At 40.6% G+C, this 17894-nt stretch overlaps 1 protein-coding gene across 1 annotated transcript in view; it reads left to right on the top strand.

Annotated features, from left to right (window-relative positions):
• Positions 1–17894, top strand: part of col7a1 (collagen, type VII, alpha 1) — a 98052-nt gene that overhangs the window by 11939 nt on the left and 68219 nt on the right. Inside the window, exons 2-27 of the mRNA XM_036151953.1 lie at positions 34–106; positions 2470–2650; positions 2733–2889; positions 2974–3067; positions 3180–3338; positions 4070–4227; positions 4571–4700; positions 4792–4911; positions 6708–6863; positions 7021–7140; positions 7226–7375; positions 9187–9303; positions 11151–11297; positions 11423–11548; positions 11647–11793; positions 11933–12055; positions 12936–13202; positions 14518–14661; positions 14764–14895; positions 15278–15424; positions 15513–15650; positions 15735–15884; positions 15973–16109; positions 16208–16334; positions 16426–16569; positions 17361–17530. Of these exons, the coding sequence (XP_036007846.1) occupies positions 43–106; positions 2470–2650; positions 2733–2889; positions 2974–3067; positions 3180–3338; positions 4070–4227; positions 4571–4700; positions 4792–4911; positions 6708–6863; positions 7021–7140; positions 7226–7375; positions 9187–9303; positions 11151–11297; positions 11423–11548; positions 11647–11793; positions 11933–12055; positions 12936–13202; positions 14518–14661; positions 14764–14895; positions 15278–15424; positions 15513–15650; positions 15735–15884; positions 15973–16109; positions 16208–16334; positions 16426–16569; positions 17361–17530 (3705 nt within the window). The 5' untranslated portion in view covers positions 34–42. The remainder of the gene's footprint in view (positions 1–33; positions 107–2469; positions 2651–2732; positions 2890–2973; positions 3068–3179; positions 3339–4069; positions 4228–4570; positions 4701–4791; positions 4912–6707; positions 6864–7020; positions 7141–7225; positions 7376–9186; positions 9304–11150; positions 11298–11422; positions 11549–11646; positions 11794–11932; positions 12056–12935; positions 13203–14517; positions 14662–14763; positions 14896–15277; positions 15425–15512; positions 15651–15734; positions 15885–15972; positions 16110–16207; positions 16335–16425; positions 16570–17360; positions 17531–17894) is intronic.

The raw sequence follows: 17894 nt of genomic DNA on the forward strand, positions 1-17894 counted from the left end.
GAAAGTGTATTCCCTCTGTGTGTGTGTGTGTAGGTTGTGAAGATGTGGAGCTGGGTTTTAACCGTTGCTGTCCTGCTGTCCTCCATCAAACTTGCTGAAGCTCAGGGTAAAAACATTAATCTTGTTTTGTTCAGATTCTCATCCAGTGAAAAAAGTCTAAAGGGTTTAAGGGAAAGTCTAGAATAAGGTGGAGTTTGTTTTATGTTTTCCTAGTTTCACTATGCATAAAAAGGGAAAAACTTAAACATAGAGGTATTGAAGACAGCTAACAAACCTTATTTCATATTCTGTTTTACAAAAGAAAAAGAAAAATGGAAATCCATGAAGTTTAAAGTGCTTTTTCCATTGATTAAATATTTAGATGGTGACCTTTATCTTTCGTCTCCAGCATCAAACTTAAGTTTTTGTCAAGCTCATTAATGTTTTGGTATTTGAGTTATTAAAAAACAAACTCAAGCTCAAAATAGGCTACTATTCCCAATTTCCTTAGCTTCTAGTTCATTTTATGATTAAGTGGATCCAAGGTCTTTAAACTGTATCAGGCTTAGATGTTTCTAAAAGCAGTGAAATTCCAAATGTTTTGAAATTTAACTGTTTATAAACAATTTTTCAAATTATTTTAAAAATCTTTGATAAAGTCTAGATTATATAATGAAATGTGATGTGTTTTTATGCATTATAGATTTTAAATAAATGTGTTTGGATCCTGAAAAATCTGTGAAACGTCCCTTTTCAACATAGTCTAATGAGAAACCAGCTTCAGGGTTGTGTTGCTTGCTGATTTGTGGAAAAGTAAAGATATCCACAAAACCTAAGTCTGTAAAAATATGCAAATAGAAAATTTGTAGCAACTCCGAGATTACATGGAGGAGACATGGCCTATTGTTTAGAGCAGCGCGTTTTGGGAGGGGTGCAAGTTCCTCGGTCCACACACAAAGCCACTGTCAGATCACTCATGGGTCAGCGGGCTCCTGTTTGGAGCTGAAGTCTGCAAACATCTTGGAACTTATGCTATTCTAACCTGACCAGCCAGATTGATAATATGTAGCACTCTTCATTCTGTATATTATCAATCTGGGACTGCTACCATCAAATCCATTTGGGGAAAGGCAGGACATTGAGCAGAACTCTCCAAAGTGATTGGGCTAGGCGACACCAAGTGCCCGCCTACCAAAGGTTGATTTTAGCCAATCACGGTACCAAAGTAAGCAGCAGACATCATGAGAAGCCTCAAGAAGTTAAACTAGTCAAGGCAGTTCTTGCTGTTCTTTCAGGGATAAAGTCTCACATAACAGATGTGATAGCAGCAGCTACGCGTGCGTCCTCCTGCCATGTTTATTTAGGCTCGGCTGTGGGCTCGTCAGCTTTTGTTTTCGTCACAGCTGGTATGTCTTGCCTTAAACTGTAATACTGCAATGTGATTGGCCCGAATTGTTTTTGGTTCGGACACAAACGGCTGAAGCCGCAGCGGTATTGAAGATAGTAAGCAAAATAAGAAGAGACCTTGTAGGTATTGTTGTCTTATTTTTTACCTTTGCTCCCAGGCAAGGGAATTGCAACACTCTCAAGCGTAAATTTATGAAGCAGAGCAATCTCCTCCACTTATGCAATACTTTTGCACCTGCGGTTTGATTCATTTCTGTACTGGATTCTTGAAGCTGCTTGCACTGCATTATATCAAGGGGCAATTGTACCCATAAGGTCCAGCAGATGGGAGCAATTTGCACCTTTTGTTTTATCAGGTTCCAGTTGTTCTCTCTTTAACCACAAAGCAGTGGATGCAGAAGTTGTAAGGATAAAACAGACTGATAGATAAAACTGTTTTACTTTTAATTATCAACCATCACTGGACCCTTAAATACATGCCTAATTCATATGTGGGCACCTTACGTCAGTGCATAAATACGCTGTTTTGCACCTATTTTCTGATTGGAGGCACATGTAAGCCCGGGTTGGCAAACATTAACCTCCAACTAGCTTGAGATGATTTGAGCTTTGTTCTATAATGTATTATACTGCTGAAGGTAGCCATCATTGGAAGTATACTGTTGTCATTAAGGATGATATTAAGCTATAAAATAATTCAAAACTTTGAACGAATCTGGACCTTGCAAGGTTTATTTAAGCGTGAGGTCATGTTTTTTTTTGGTATAGATAGTTAAAACATATTAGCTAAGGTACGATCAGGGTGGTAAAAAATAATTCTATTCGTCTTTAGGAAAATTCAGTGTGTTAGACCTATACTTCAGCAATAATAGCTGGTTATTTAATAGTAATAAAATGACAAATTAAATTCTGGAAATGCTTACAATGCATTAGCTTTGCAGCCCAATCCCAGATCGTAACATATCAGAGAATTGCTGCATAATATCTTAACTTCACATCACTTCAAAGCAACACGAAGAAATGTGGATCAATGTATGTCCATAAAAGTCTTTTACAAGCCGCTGACTGTCCTTCACTTTGTAGGCACGTGTAATAATGTGCAGGCAGCAGACATTGTGTTCTTGATTGATGGGTCCTCCAGTATCGGCCGCTCAAACTTCCTGCAGGTGAAGGACTTCATGGCTGGAATTGTGAAGCCTTTTGCCAGCTCTGTCAGCGAGTCAGGGATCCGCTTTGGGGCCGTGCAATACAGTGATACCTCAAGGTGATTGACATAATTAATAACTACCTCTTTTCTTCACTTCAGAAGCCAAATGATCCTACTATTAGTGTTGCTCTTTCCTCAGGGTGGAGTTCACCTTTAACACCCACCTAACAGGCACCGATGTTGTCAATGCGGTGCAGAACATGAACTATAAAGGTGGAAACACACGCACTGGAGCTGGTCTAAAGTATGTTTCTGATAACTTTTTCAACCCCGCCACCACCCGGGACGTCCCAAAGGTCTTACCTGCTGGCTGCTTAATCATTGCATATTGGCTCCTGCTAGGGACTAGCAGCTAACTGTCCCTGTGATCGTCTCTTCAGGTCACCATCCTGATCACGGATGGGAAATCACAGGACCAAGTGCAGGAACCGGCTCAAAAGCTGCGTGGTCAGGGAGTGAAGGTTTTTGCGGTTGGTAAGTTTCTTTTCTGCAGCCTTGTGGCACTGCTGTCAGAGTAAAGAAGCTGCTGTGACCTCTTCTGCTTTCTTTTATTCCTTTGACAACACTGTTTTCAAATGAATTTAAGGAATCAAGAGTGCAGACAGCAATGAACTGGCTCAGGTTTCCTCAAAGCCCAGCAGTGATTTCACCTCGTTTGTTGGGGACTTTAAGCTGCTGAATACGCTCCTTCCTCTCGTTACCCCTCAAGTGTGCTCAGCAGCAGGGGGAGTCTATGCAAGTGATGGTATGTATGGGTGCCACAGCTCAGCATTAGTGTAACAAAGTACAGCAACCTGGAAAAATAATTCATAGAATTTTTCCACTTTTTGTCACGTTGCAACCACAAACCTCAATGTGATTTATTAGGATTTTTATGGCATAGGCCAGCTATCATGATGCACAATTGTTAAGTGAAAGGAAATTGTTACAAACAAATTGTAATCAGAAAAAATGCTGTTGACATTCATATTTAGCCCCTTTACTCCAATATTACCAACCAATGGTTTCTTTTCAAACATCCTGCTGGCATATTAATATCATGCACATTATAGTCATGATGAAAGTGTAATCATGATCGATATCATAGATGTAATCCAGTCAATATGATTCCGTTTTAGTAATTTTGCAAACAAGAATAGCCGTCTAGATGTGCAAATCGGGTAGAGGCACACACCAAAAGACTGCATGGCAACAAAAGGTGTCTGCACAAATTATTGACTTAATGGGGACTGAAAGATTCTTATTTCAAACGATTAAAAAAAACTATGCATCCTTTTCCTTCCACTTCCCAATTCTGCACTACCTTTGTTGATTTTATATGTAAAGTTTTACTAAAACATTCTGATCTTTTTGATTATAACTTTACAAAAGGTGAAAAATGTCCAGGGTTGTGGATACTTTTGCAACCCACTGCCCAAATGCTTGTTGTTTTGGACAGTAAATCCACTATTTTGATCAATTTGTCTCCACTGTCAGAGGCCTTTTCTGGTCCATCCAATCTTCAGTTCACGGGCCAAACGACTGACTCCATCCGGTTTCGATGGAGTCCTGCCGGGGGCCCTGTGAGCAGCTATGCCATCCAGTATGTCCCTCTCTCTGGCCTGGGTCAGCCAATCATTGCAGAGCTGCGTCAGGTGAGTCCAAGGTTTGAAGCCTTTTGTGTTGTGACACATGGAAATCTGAACCAGCGCATTCATCTTAGCCCTGACTTAAAAGTTTAATTCTGGTCTTGGGAGCCAAAATCAGTCGTGCTTTGCAAGAGAAACACGCATTCAGGCTGAGTATAAACATGTCCAGTGGGTGGTTCCTCTTGATGTAGACACCATAGAGATTAAAGCGTTGGCAGACTAAAATTTAGTGTACATGTTAGCTATTATAATCATGTAAGAATGCCATGGTTGAGGCTGTTTTCAGCCACATTTTTTGCAAAACTCAAATTGAGAGAGCCACAAAATGGAGTTGTGTCGGTCTCTGCAGGAAACGGTCTCGGCTACACAGAGGACGTTCACTGCACGAGAGCTTAGGTCAGGGACAGACTACCTGGTGACTGTCATCGCCCAGTACCCCAATAGTGTTGGAGAATCTGTTTCCGCAAAGCAGCGAACCAGTAAGAACAGCTGACAAAAAAAAACAAAAAAAAACACAACGACTAGTGTGACACTAGTAAAGCTTCTCTTGTCCTCTCTCCCCTCACACAGGGTCATTACCAGGAGTCTCCAGCCTACGGCTGGTGCAGGCAGCCTTCTTCTCTCTCTCCATTGCATGGGATCAGCCTTCATCTTCTGTGCGGGGCTACAGGCTCACCTATGGGCCACGAGGTCAGCCTCACACATATTTCTGTTTTCGTTTTCTGTCAGTCTTAAACCTTCTACCCCAAAGCTGCTTCATATATTGAAGTTTTACCGTCCTCGATGGTTTCAACATCATGGGTCTGCGAGGGATCTTAGCAGACTGAAGGATTACGATTAAGTTGATACAGCAGTCAAAAACTGTTAACATATTGGTTGCATGTTGGAACCGTGTCAAGAATGTGCAGGAGTTTGAGTAAAGCCTGATGCATAAATACTTCTCTCACACTGTTCCCCCAGGCACCAAGTAAGAGGTTTTACTGCCTCAGTCATTACCTAATATACGAAATGCATTCATCTTCAATTGGTGTGAAAAAAAGGTTAAATTTAACGCTTTTCATAGATTCTGAGAAATTAGTAATACAATTATTGCATTTGTGAAGACTGGGTGTATCAAGAGGTCTGAGTGATTACATTGTGATTCAGTAAAAAAAAGAAAAAAAGAAAAAGAATCCCCCTCGAGGGATGATATGGTGTCTCCCACTGAACATTGGGCAGGTGTGGCAGTCTCATTAATTTGTTGGAGTAATCTCATACTCACTTTCAGACTCGTCAGGGAGATGGATGCCAAGTAATAATAGAGCTTTTTTATCCTTTATGTTGTTCAGGTTTTATCTTTTAGGCTACCTTTAAATTGTTGTTGATTCACCACCTGAAGCCCAACTACAGTAGAAGGGAGAAGCAGAAATAAGATGGACATATTGTATGTAGATATCCTTTAGTGAATACTTGCTTACTCAGGATTTAGCCAGACTTGAATCTCATGAGACAGCACGTGATAATAGGTTTACTACAAAAAAACAAAAACAAAACATCTTATGTGGCTGAATTAAAGCATTTCTGCAAAGAGAAGTGGGCCTAATTTCATCCACAGTGATGTATACGGCTCACTGTTGTATATCATGAATGCTAGATAATATCTAATAGGGGGGCGGTCTCATCAAAGTTGCAGGAAAAAGTAATAAAAAGTATTGACCACATCTGTTGTCTCATGAAATGTGTCGGACACTGCATTTTTTCTGCACTACCGTCATAATTTGTATTTATTTGAGGTTATCTTTTGTGTAGGTCTGCTAATATTAATGTGGGGCTGCAGGATAAATGGGTGTCTATGTGTCTGTGTAACCTTTTGGCTTTCATGCGATTTCATGCTGGTCTCTATTAGGTTACTTAAAAATTTTCCTCAGGGTGCGGCTCTCTGTGCCAATCAGCTCTTTCTGCGGCATTCTTCGTGTAATCAGATTGATTCATCATACCCGTCACATCCATGGCAGTCACTCACACGTCATGCAAATAGAAGAGTTAGATTATAACCTCAAGATAGGGTAGATTGGCGCAGTGAAAGAAAATGAAAATTTATTTACAAAATAATAATTTCACAAGACTTTTTCTGGAGAGAAAAAAAGCAGATGAAGAAACTTGGACTTGAATACTGCTTTTAGTACTTACTCGGTACTTAACGCACTAATATTTTCTTTTTGTCAGAAACAATTAGATATGGTAAAAAAAGCAAAGACAGAAGCAATCAGTTATGGGGAACGTGCATTTTACACCACCATAAAACATGTCGACAAACATGTCCTACAAATGCGTTATTGGGTAAAGGCTGGATCATCTGACGATGATGAAGATTTGAAGATTTAGCAAACTGCACATTTCAGCTCCTGTTATGAAGCTTGATGACACGTTAGATGTATTTTGTTATGCTACCCAATGGATTAACTTTTTTTTTGTTTTGTGGCTTTTTTGCTTTGTCTGTTGATTAGGACAACCGGCGGCCCAGCTGCTGGAGCAGTCTCTGTCTGCAGATACCACCTCCGCCACCTTGGAGTCGCTTCAGCCTGACACAGAGTATGTCATCAACCTCTACCCTCTGTTCTCCAGAAACGGTGCATCCCCGTCTGTCCTCAATGCCCGCACACGTAAGTCCGTCACATCTGAGACCTATGGTTTTGTTGCGTGATTAGCATGTTTTAATTAAATAGATTAGACTATTTTAGGTGGTAATGCCTTGTATCCAAATTGATAATACTGCCAACCCTTGTCTTGTGTGTCTCCTCGCGTTTCCGATTGCCTCAGTGAGCCTGGAGGCGGTGCAGCAGTTAACAGTGGAGACCGTATCGGAGGGAAGTATTCGCGTCAAATGGAGACGAGTCAGTGGAGCACAAGCGTACCGTTTGGTCTGGGGACCATTTACAGGTTCGAAATATACTCTGTTTTCTGATAACATCTTAGGTTAAAATCTTCCATTTACAACATATTCATGTGTTGCTTTTCCACCAAGGTCGTAACGTGGAGACCGTGGAGGTTGCTGGTGACACTGAGCTCTATACTTTGTCGAGCCTGCAGCCGGATACGGAGTACATAGTCACCATCATCCCACTGTATGAGGGCAACACTGAGGGGCCCCGGGCCACGACCAGATTCAAGATAGGTAGGATAAAGGTGTTCATCGCTTCAAGCTTCTCTGTGAGATTTCTCTGATTCGTTGCCCTGTCTTTACTTCCTCCTCATCCACCTGAAGCGTGTTACAGACAGCAGATAATCAAAATACTTTATAGGAGGTTAGCTCTGCCAATGGTGCACAGCAGAAAGTGGCACAGCGCATACTTTCCTACTCTTTAGTCACATTTCTTAGGGTTATAATGCCGTTTCGAGGTCATTGTTCCGTTTGTCTTTAAAAGTGTCTGGTTTTGTAAAGTTTCAAAAAGTACATTTTTAAATACATTCGAGTAAACAACATGTAATTGTGTAAATTACAGGTTTTGGAATATATCGAACTTGGATTCTTATGACTAATGTTCTTACTTCAGTGTCCTTTTATATCCATTTATCTCATTTTAAAAGTAATTTTTCTTTGTTGGAATTAAGTAGAAATGCAATATAAAGGGAGAAGGTTGCACAGTTTAAAATGTTTCAAAATACAGCAAGAAAATCACCAAAATTCTTATTGAAACATTTTGTTGCTGGTAGAAAGAGGACTTTTTTTTTTCCCAAAATATATTTATTTAAGTTTTAATTGTTTAAGTAGACATCTTGAACAGTGTATACAATATGACAACAGAAATAATAGCATTCCTTGTTCACACCAAAGTGAAGTACAGACAAAAACAGTAAAAAAAAAAAAAAAAAAAAGACTAACAAATGTCCTCTCATAGTATCTGTTCTAGTACAGCTGGTCACCTTTCACTTTATATTGGGAATTAAGTTTAACAGTAAAAGTCCTTCAATAAATTGTCTTTGAGAACTGCAATACACTTGCTCTTCAATCATTATCACCGTCTTCTGAAATATTTAAATGCTTGACATATGTGATGAAGGAATTCCAGATAGATTCAAACAGGTCCTGTTTGCCCTTCAATATATACGTAATTCTTTCCAAAGGGAGGACAGATAACATCTGCTGCAGCCATAGGTTGATGGTCGGTCTGCGAATCTTCTTCCAACAGATCGATATACACCTCTTTGCATTAAGTAAACTTAAGTTTATAAACACTTGTTCATTTTTTGTATAAGTATGTTTTCCTGGGTATATTCCAAACACAAAAGAAAGAGGACTTTTACTCTAAAATCTTTCCTGCAGGGGTTGTGCTTGCTTGTGGTTTTGTTTGACCTCAGTATTAGGTGCGTCAGGATTGTCAAAATATAACCAAATTCCCCACATTGCTGCAATTTGTAAAATGTTTTCATCTTTTCTGAGAAGCGTTAATGAGCCATAATAAAATAAACATTTTTGACTATTATCTTTTGTTTCACCGACATGCTGGAACCGATTAAGACCCCTCTTTGAAAAGCCCAATGCCCTTCTGTTTTATCCTGCCAAGTACAGAGACAGGAAACGAGGGGGGAGAGAAAAGAAAAAAGAAAGATGACCAGAAATCTCTCCGCCTGTTTGTCTCTCTTCTAAAAGTCGTACACATGTTTCTGTTTAGGTCTGACAGACACAGTCTCACAGCCCGGGCCTTTCATGTGTGATACCCAAATTGTGTCACTGAGTCACTGCCGGGTTGCTGCTGTACCGAGCAGACAAATGTGGAGAGGTTGTCGGAAAACTGTTTAGCTTTGAAAGACAGGACATGAACACGCCATTTCATGTCCTGTACATCTGTCAGTTTAACGGTTTGGGCTTGTTTGTCATTTTTGAGACGTGGCCTTAAAGTATTGTTTCTGTTTGTTTTGATTGACTGGAAAAGAGCTTTAAGAAGAAAGTAACTGCATGCTCCTCACTTCTCATGCTCTCCTCAGAACGTCAAGAGCAGCAGGTTCTCAGAGCAGTAACTACAGGACCCTCCTCAATCCGCCTCAACTGGAGACTGATCCGGGCGGCTCAGGGCTACCGCCTGGAGTGGAGGGAGGGAGAAGGTCAGACGAGCATGCAACAGGGTGGCTCACATTAATAGTTCTCATTCTTCTCCTCAAAACATATGAGCACGCAAAAGTTTCTTTGAAACCATGCAGTTTGAGAGGTTTTGTCAAAATCACAACACTGATTTAGGTCAAGCTAGTAACCAGGAGATTTTCACTTCACCCACTATCTTACCTTTTTGAGTGGCTTCTGTTTGAAAAGATCAGATCTCAAAGGTCTCCTGCAAAATATTTTTTAAAGATTCTTTCTGAACCTCACTCTGCCAGTTTTCACTTACTAAGTTTAAATTTGCACTGAATACACAACTTATAGCTAGAAAATTACTGCAGAGTGTTTTTGATAAATAGGAATTAGTTTGTCTTGTTAAATGTGATTCAGTTGTCAAAAACTACACAGTCTTAAATATTTCTTTGATCTCTTTGTGTGAAACAAAATATGTAATAAAGTTAAGTTCTGTTGCACACCAAGTTATTTAATCTTTTTCAAGAGAACTTCAAAGCCATAAATTATTTTTGATATCTAATTGGTAAAAACAGCCCTTTGCTTTGGATTTATGCTCACTGTCTGCTTTATGAAGATGTATACTTATGATTTCACGATTTTTTTAATGGTATAATTATATGGGTAAATGTGGGAATTGTGTTAAATTCAAAGGTTTATTATTAATTTTAGACCCTCAACAATTACTTCATGATACAGGTGCCCAAGTACTCCACTCACACCAAGCAATAGCTTCTAACGACCCAGGACAGTGACGGGTGGGTCATTGATTTGCATCTGACTTAGAAAGGGTCTATTTCAAGTACGAGCCACCAGAAATTACAAAGACTCCTGGATAGGTGTCGAAGCATTTTCAGAAAGACATGAGCCTCGGATTTAAGCTTGTTTGCCGTTGCGATGACCCGGATAACTGAGAACTTGCACAGGCGTTCGGTGAGTACTGGTGTGAAACTTCAATACATTGAAAAAGTTGTACTCTAAAAGTTGGATTTAAACAGCTTAAACAATTTTCAGTTTTTATCCATGACCAAGTATATCATACAGATGAGTGATGAATGGTATTCCTTCACCTTCGTAAAAATACATAATATTTTAATCTACACAAAGTCAAAACTATTCAGTTCGAAGATAATGTCAGGATTTTTTGGTTGGACCAAAACACAGACCTGGACATCAGTGTCGTAGGTAGAAGATGGTGGTGGTTTATTGAAGGGAACAGGCTTACGGGAAGACAGGAACCAAGAACACAAGGAACAAGGAAGCAACCAGAATAGGGTAGGAAGCTGGAGGACTTGACAAAATACAATGGCTGGGCTGACACAATATATATGAGGGGAGGAAATACAGGTGGAGTGGATTACACCGCTGGAATGAGTGGGCAGAGAACTGGCAGGTGCAGAGGGAGAACTGAATCTAATAGGGAATAAGATAATGACCGGATTAGGGGATATATCTAACTAAGGAACAGCAGACCCAACAAGATTACTAAATAAAGAACAGGAACCGAAACTAATAATGAGAATGCATAAAAACATAAATACTGAACTAACTAAACAAGGCAAGCATAAAATAAATATCTATTGTAACTACTAAAATAATAATGAACATAATTAACCAGACAGAAGATGAATCTAACAACAACCAGAATCTATTATTAACATAAATGATTAACAGAAAACTAACCAGAAGACAAACACGATTATCTAAGAATGGGCATCACAAAATAACCAGACTGCAGGATCCCCTGGGAGCCAACATTTAAGTATTCACATCCCTGAGGATCCTGATAGATAAAGTGATAAGAAAAATACCTCTGATCATACATCTTTGTTCCTTTCTGTAGGAGGTCGTCTCCAGAGCCTGCCGTTTCCTCAAAGCTCCACCAGCTACGAACTAACGGGTCTCCGACCAAACACAGAGTACATCTTCAAGCTGTACACTCTGTATGAAGGCCGGGAAGAGGCCACACCTGTCTCTACTGAGAGCAGAGGTCAGTCAGTGGCTCAAAACCGATTCCTGTTAAACTTATGGGTCATAACCATGTCGGCAATAAATACCCTGCTATTTGAGCTTTGAACTTTCTCTCTCGAATTAATTATTCCTCTGATTTTGCAGAGGATCAGCCAATAGGAACCGTGTCCAACCTGAGAGTGGTTGAGTCACTGGGCAGTACTGTCCGAATCGGGTGGATAGGCGTGGCAGGGGCTACACAGTATCGGATCGTAGTCTTGAACACTGAGGGTACACTCATATTTCGTTGTCTGTTTTTATATTTGTCGCTCTTTAATGAATACATAAATAAATAATTGTAGCTTCTGCTTCTCCTGATGTCATGTCAGAGGGAACAGCGACAACCCAAATTATCCCTGGAAACCAGACAACCCTCGACTTGAGGGATCTGACGGTGGGAGTGTCATACGGCGTCAGCGTCACTGCGCTGGTGGGAGCAAATGAGGGAGAAACAGTAACCGTCTACATCAAACCCGGTGAGCTGAACAGTTTGAACATACCTGTGAAGATTAGCTGTGCTGAGATTTTGGTTTCTTGAGGACAGCAGCTGGACAAGAAGCAAGCATGTTGAATATAAAATGATGTGAAATACTCATAAACTTCGGTCTTCTGCAGAGCCGGCTGCAAGGACAGTGACCAATCTCAGAGTAACAAATGCAAACAGTCGGAGAATTCGCATCTCTTGGCAAGGTGTCACTGGTGCAACAGGATATAGAGTTACTTGGAGACAAGGCAACAGTAAGTAACATTCAGCATATTTAAGTAGATCCCAAAAATGTCGCTAAATGCATGCTCGAAATTAGGGATTGCAGCAAAGACACGACACAATGTAGGCGACTGTCCACTGTGGCTACAAGCTCTTTCAGGAAGAGTGAACGCTGCTAGTCAATGACTTGAGGCAATCTGCAGGGTTTCCTTAGATAGAAAAATTTTCAACTTTTCAAGTCTTTCTGTATGATTTCATTGAAGCAACTTTGTAAAGTGCCTTGAGATGACGTGTTGTGAATTGGTGCTATATCAATGAAACTGAATTGATTAGAAAGTGTTCAAACCAAAAAGACAAGTCTGTCATATAGAACATAATTAAAAATGCATCTTTGATGCAACATCTATCCTACATGAAAAACAAATAACACAACAGAAACTGAAATGTAAAAAACAAACAAAGAAACTACAGAAATGCAACAACCTGGACATACAAATGTGCACAAATTGCTTTTTTAACAGCATATGGTTGAATTTCAGCAATCAGACCTTTTTAGTACAAGCTTTCAGCCTCCTCATTTTCACAATATTTGTCTACTGTTTGTCAACCTTATTATAACTTTCTTTAAATCTAACAGATTAAGAGGGCATCTCATGCCCACAGGAAACAATTCCATATATATATATATATATATATATATATATATATATATATATATATATATATATATATATATATATATATATATATACGAACCGTGAATGCTAGAGTTAAATCAAAACATGCCTAGGAAAATAGAAACAACACATGCCTGGCATTTTAATTTGGCTGTGTATACCTCCGAGAGACCGAATATGTACATATTTTATATGTATTTTTATATATTTTATAAGCTTTTTCTCTGCTGTGCAGGTCCAGAACAATCTCGTCTTCTGGGAGCAGAACCTACTCTTTACACTATAGATGGCCTGCAACCGGATGAGGCTCTGGTAATCGGTGTCGCTGCTTTTGTTGACCAGCGGGTTGGTGAAGCCGTCACCCTGTCTGCCAGGACAAATCCGTCTACTGGAGTCTTGTCTGGGCTCCGCATCACTGAAATCTCGTCACAGAGGATACGCTTTACGTGGTCACCTTATTCTCGAGCCACTGGATATAAGATCACTTGGCGCCGTGAAGACGGTAAGGAATGATTTGCTTTACATAACGGTAGCTATTAAGGGTATACATACTCAGTTCTTTGCTAAATTACTTACTCCCTTGAGCTTTTGTATATTTTAACACATTACAATCACAAAATTTTTAATATTTTACTGGCATTCTGTGTGGCAGAGAAACAAACATTATTCGCTTATTTGAAGTGGAAGCAAAAGGATACATAGTTTAGCAATTTTTTAAAATTTTGGATATTCTTATGTAACCTAAGCCTCTTTCAAATTCCTTTACAAGTTTCTCTGATGTGTCTGCTGTGTTCCTCAATATTCATGATACTAATATTCTCAAACAAACATCTGAGGGCTCCACTGAAAAGCCCTAGTTATACCAAGATTAAATTACACACAGGTCAATTGTATCACAGTTTTCAGATTGTTTCTGGAAACCATGTACAGTTTTCCTTCCATTTCACGATTTTGTACTACTTTGTGTCGGTCTGTCACATACAATCCCAATGAGTGAGTTGCAGATTTGAGGTGACGTGATTCAGGGACCCTGTACAGAGAGCCACACTGAGGTGACGGAGAGACAGGTATTTTCTTCAGTGAGGGGTGAAGGGGCTGAAAGCAGGTTCTAGGCTCACCACAGATGTCTCCTGACCCAAAACACGTCTCAAGCAGTGTACGGGTTGATGATCTTGATTAGCCCCAGGGCACGGGGATACGTGCTGACAGTAAATTTAATCAGATCATGATAAAATGCTTTTGCACAGCAAAACCTTACTGGTTTCAAGATTAGACAGCGAACATAAAGATGAAGATTAGAGAAAATAAATGTGTGCAAAAAACTTGCAATTTTAGTCCATCTTTGTATGGATTATTCTTTTCTGTGAAGAGTGAATGGAAATCTACAACCGCATTTTTTCTTTCCGTCTTTGGGTGAACTCGGTGGAGCCTTGTAACCTTATAAAGTCCATATTAGAGCAATTGAACATGGCACAAAGTGCACCAGTCATTGTACGGCAGGTATATTAAGACTTTTAAAGCCTAAAACCAACACATGCCACCTTTATGTTCCCGTTCGCTACCTGCACTCTACACATATTACAGTGACGGCAGGTTTTTTTGGTAGCCATAATTTTCAAACACGTATGACTCGTGCATGCGCAAATGCAATGTGCAATTCGCTTATAAAATACATTGAGGCTTGTGGTTGTAATCTGACAAAGTGTGGGGGAAAAAAATCAAGAGGTATGAAGACTTCTGCCAGGCACTGTGTGTAAGAGTGGAAAAGAAACCTATTGAAAAGGCTAATGTTGAAAAATGTATAAATCTCAATACAGGAACTGAAACAACTCGGACCGTAGCTGCCGATGTCTCCTCCTACGTCATAGATGGACTTCAGCCTAACTCGGCCTACACTGTGCAAGTTTCTGCCCTTATTGGCTCTCGAGAAGGAAGCCCAGGGATTCTCAGCATTAGAACAGGTATCGCATTTCTATTAAACCGAGATCGTCTCTGCTGTGACTGGAAAACAATGATCTGTAATAAGGGCAACGTTTCAAATTTTTCTGTCCTGACTCCCTCAGAATCAGATCAGACAACTGTGGGAACTGTGACCTCGCTTCAAGTGCAGGAAACCCGAGGGGAAGTGGTCCGAGTCTCCTGGGTGGGTGTTCAGGGAGCAACAGCTTACCGCATCATTTGGAGGAGAATTGATGGTAACTTTCTTGTACTGTTCTTGGAAAACAAAAGGCTGTTTTTATCTGTTTTTCTATCATGTAGCTATGCTACCATCTGCTTCAGTAATTGAATGCAGAAACTTCAGTCTTTCAGCCACTCTGGGCATTGAGACCCTTCTTCTATCTGATCTGACTGGCTATTTATCTTAACCAAACCATTTCACACCTGTTTCAATGGTTTTTAAATCATTACAGCTCATTGCATCCATGTCAGTGTGGTGTCCATAACTCCTTTGAATGAAACAATTTTTTTTATCATGACATGCTCTGAAATGATGAGGAAATCTTCAGCTTTCGTGTAAAAGAAATTCTTGTTTTCTTAACAAAAGGTCTGTGTGAACATGATTTTCTGCCACTGCAGGTGGGGAAGAACGGAGCCAGCTGGTGGGCCGAGACGTGACATCTATGGATTTGGACCAGCTGGATCCTGGGGTTCAGTATGAGGTTCAGGTCATCGCTGTAGTTGAAAACAGGGAAGGATCGCCTGTTTCTGTCAGAATCACCACACGTGAGTCCCATTTTTCAGTGTCAGGTACATCCTATGGGAAAACATGTGAGCATGGGGCTATGATCTTGTGTGCCCTCCATTTGCACAGCTGGTTATGTCACCCCGCCTTCGCCGCTACCGGCCACAACTTTACGAGTGACAGAGGTTACCCAGGATGCTGTGAGGCTGAACTGGGCTCTCCTTTCGGGCGCCACGGGATATATTCTTCGCTGGAAAGAGGAGACAGGTAATAAAAGGAACTTTAAATCACTCTCTTCAAACAAATACTTTTAATTTCTTTGTATTCATTTTGAATATCGACATTTATCAGATGTTGGTCGGGGCCTGTCCATCACGCTGCCTGCGTCGTCCAGCTCGTACCTGGTAACCGGGCTGCGTTTGGGCCGCAGATACAGATTCACCATCCAGCCCACCTTTGCGAGCGGAGTTTCAACTGAGACTTTTGTAGATGAACGCACCGGTAACGTGCAGTCACATACTTTGCCATAATAGTCTTGGCTTAGAGCAGGTAACATTTGCTCATTGTTCCAGACCGTTTTTTTCCTCAGTGTGTCTGGGCGGACGTCTTGACGTGGTGTTTCTTGTGCCTGCATCTACCGATCGCACTGACCTGGTGAGACCTCTGCGGGACCTTGTTACCAGTGCCGCAGGGTCGCTTGCTGCCATTGGGCCCCAAGACTCGCAGGTACTTTTGGTGACGTACTCTCAAAAGGGGGCATTGCTGGTCAAAATGCAGAAGGGCTTTTGCTTTAAAGTTATCTGACAATAATCTGGCTGTTGTAGGTAGGGGTGGTCGTATACAGTTTTAGACCCAAAACCTGGTTCCTGCTCAATCGTCACTCAAGATCGGACACACTGCTCCAAGAGATCCAGTCCACACCCTTTGATGAAAGCCCAGGGAATAACATCGGTCTGTTTTGAAAACATTTCTAATTCTCATTTTAACTCCTGACGTTGTGCGGTGGCCTGCAGCGGTTGACATTAGCTACATTACTCCTCAGGTGAGGCGGTGACGTTCACCCGACAGTACCTGCTGACCCCTTCAGCAGGACGGAGGCCGAGGGTGCCTGGGGCAATCGTGATCATTGCCGACAGAAGATCTGTGGACAACCTGACCCTTGCAGCCAGCAGTCTAAGAGATGCAGGTGTGAGACCCTAAAACTGTGATCACCTATGTCAATGTCGTTAGATGAAACTACTGCAGTCAACAAGCATTCGGATAACTTAGCACCTCCTAAATACAACTTTTGGATATCAAATACATTTTAGTTGTGTTCTTTATAACTCATTCAATTTCAAAGAAACAACGGATATGGTTACATGCAAAACTTTAAGAGCAAAAGGTAGATGAAGGTTTGTAATGAAAGCAATTCTATAAATGTAGTGTAAAAGTATTGACGCCTCTTAAAGTTTTGAACATTTTGTCACGTTGCAACCACGAACTGCAGTGTATTTTATTTGCATTTCATGCGATGGATACAAGCAAAGCAATGCGTAATGGTAAAATGGATAGAAAGGTTTCAGCATATTTTACAATTAAAAATCTGAAAGTTGTGGCAGGAACTTGTGTTCCTCTATTTTTACCCAGACTCACATATTAAAACCCCAGTGACACAAATCCAAGTTTAAGCTGTTCTGTAAAATAACTAAAGGGTAAACATTTTAAGTGCACTGATTACATAGCCAGATGTCATCCAAAGCCACATGGTAGATTTAAAGTTGTATGGAAACTCACATTGCTTAGACTCTTTTAATATTTGACTTTATTATAAATGTAAGGTTCATGATCTTTCTCTCTGTATGATGTGCTGAGAACCGGTGAAGCCGCCCTGATTTCATGTTAAAAAAATTGTTTTCTCCAAGACATTTGCTCCATGCCGTGCTGCAGAAACACTTCTTTTAACAGGGATCTTGAACGTATTTGTGTACATGTAAGGTGTGACGGTGCTGGCAGTGGGCATAGGCCAAGCAGACACAGAGGAGCTGCGGCGGGCTGTGACAGATCGAAGCCAACAGAACGTCCTGTACGCCAGTACCGCAGGACGACTGAACACAGTACACGCTGATCTGGCCGACTTGCTCTGTGGAATTGCCAGAATTCCAGAGGTGAGAAATAACCTGGAAAAAGCCAAAGATTAATTGCGTATTTTCAATCTGTATATTTATAGGTCACATTGTTTTTTGGAAAGACAAAACCTGCAAATTCTGATCGTGTTCCCTGCTTAGGTGTTTATCTAACAACAGGACTAATCATGCTGCATTCTTTCAGTTTTGTTAGATACATTATCTATTTTAGGTAATTAAAATAAGGCTGGCTAATTTCAAATCAGGGAGTTCATGTATCTTTGGGTATTGTTAACGAGTAAAGGTGGGATGGAGCGATGGAGGTTGGGTTGATGGATGGGGCCCTTGTCTGCAGTGATGTAGATGCTGCTCTTGGCTGTCTCACTTTTTAAAAGAGTTGAGAGCC

The sequence above is a fragment of the Fundulus heteroclitus genome, chromosome 20 (assembly GCF_011125445.2).
Source record: "Fundulus heteroclitus isolate FHET01 chromosome 20, MU-UCD_Fhet_4.1, whole genome shotgun sequence".
Classification (NCBI taxonomy): domain Eukaryota; kingdom Metazoa; phylum Chordata; class Actinopteri; order Cyprinodontiformes; family Fundulidae; genus Fundulus; species Fundulus heteroclitus.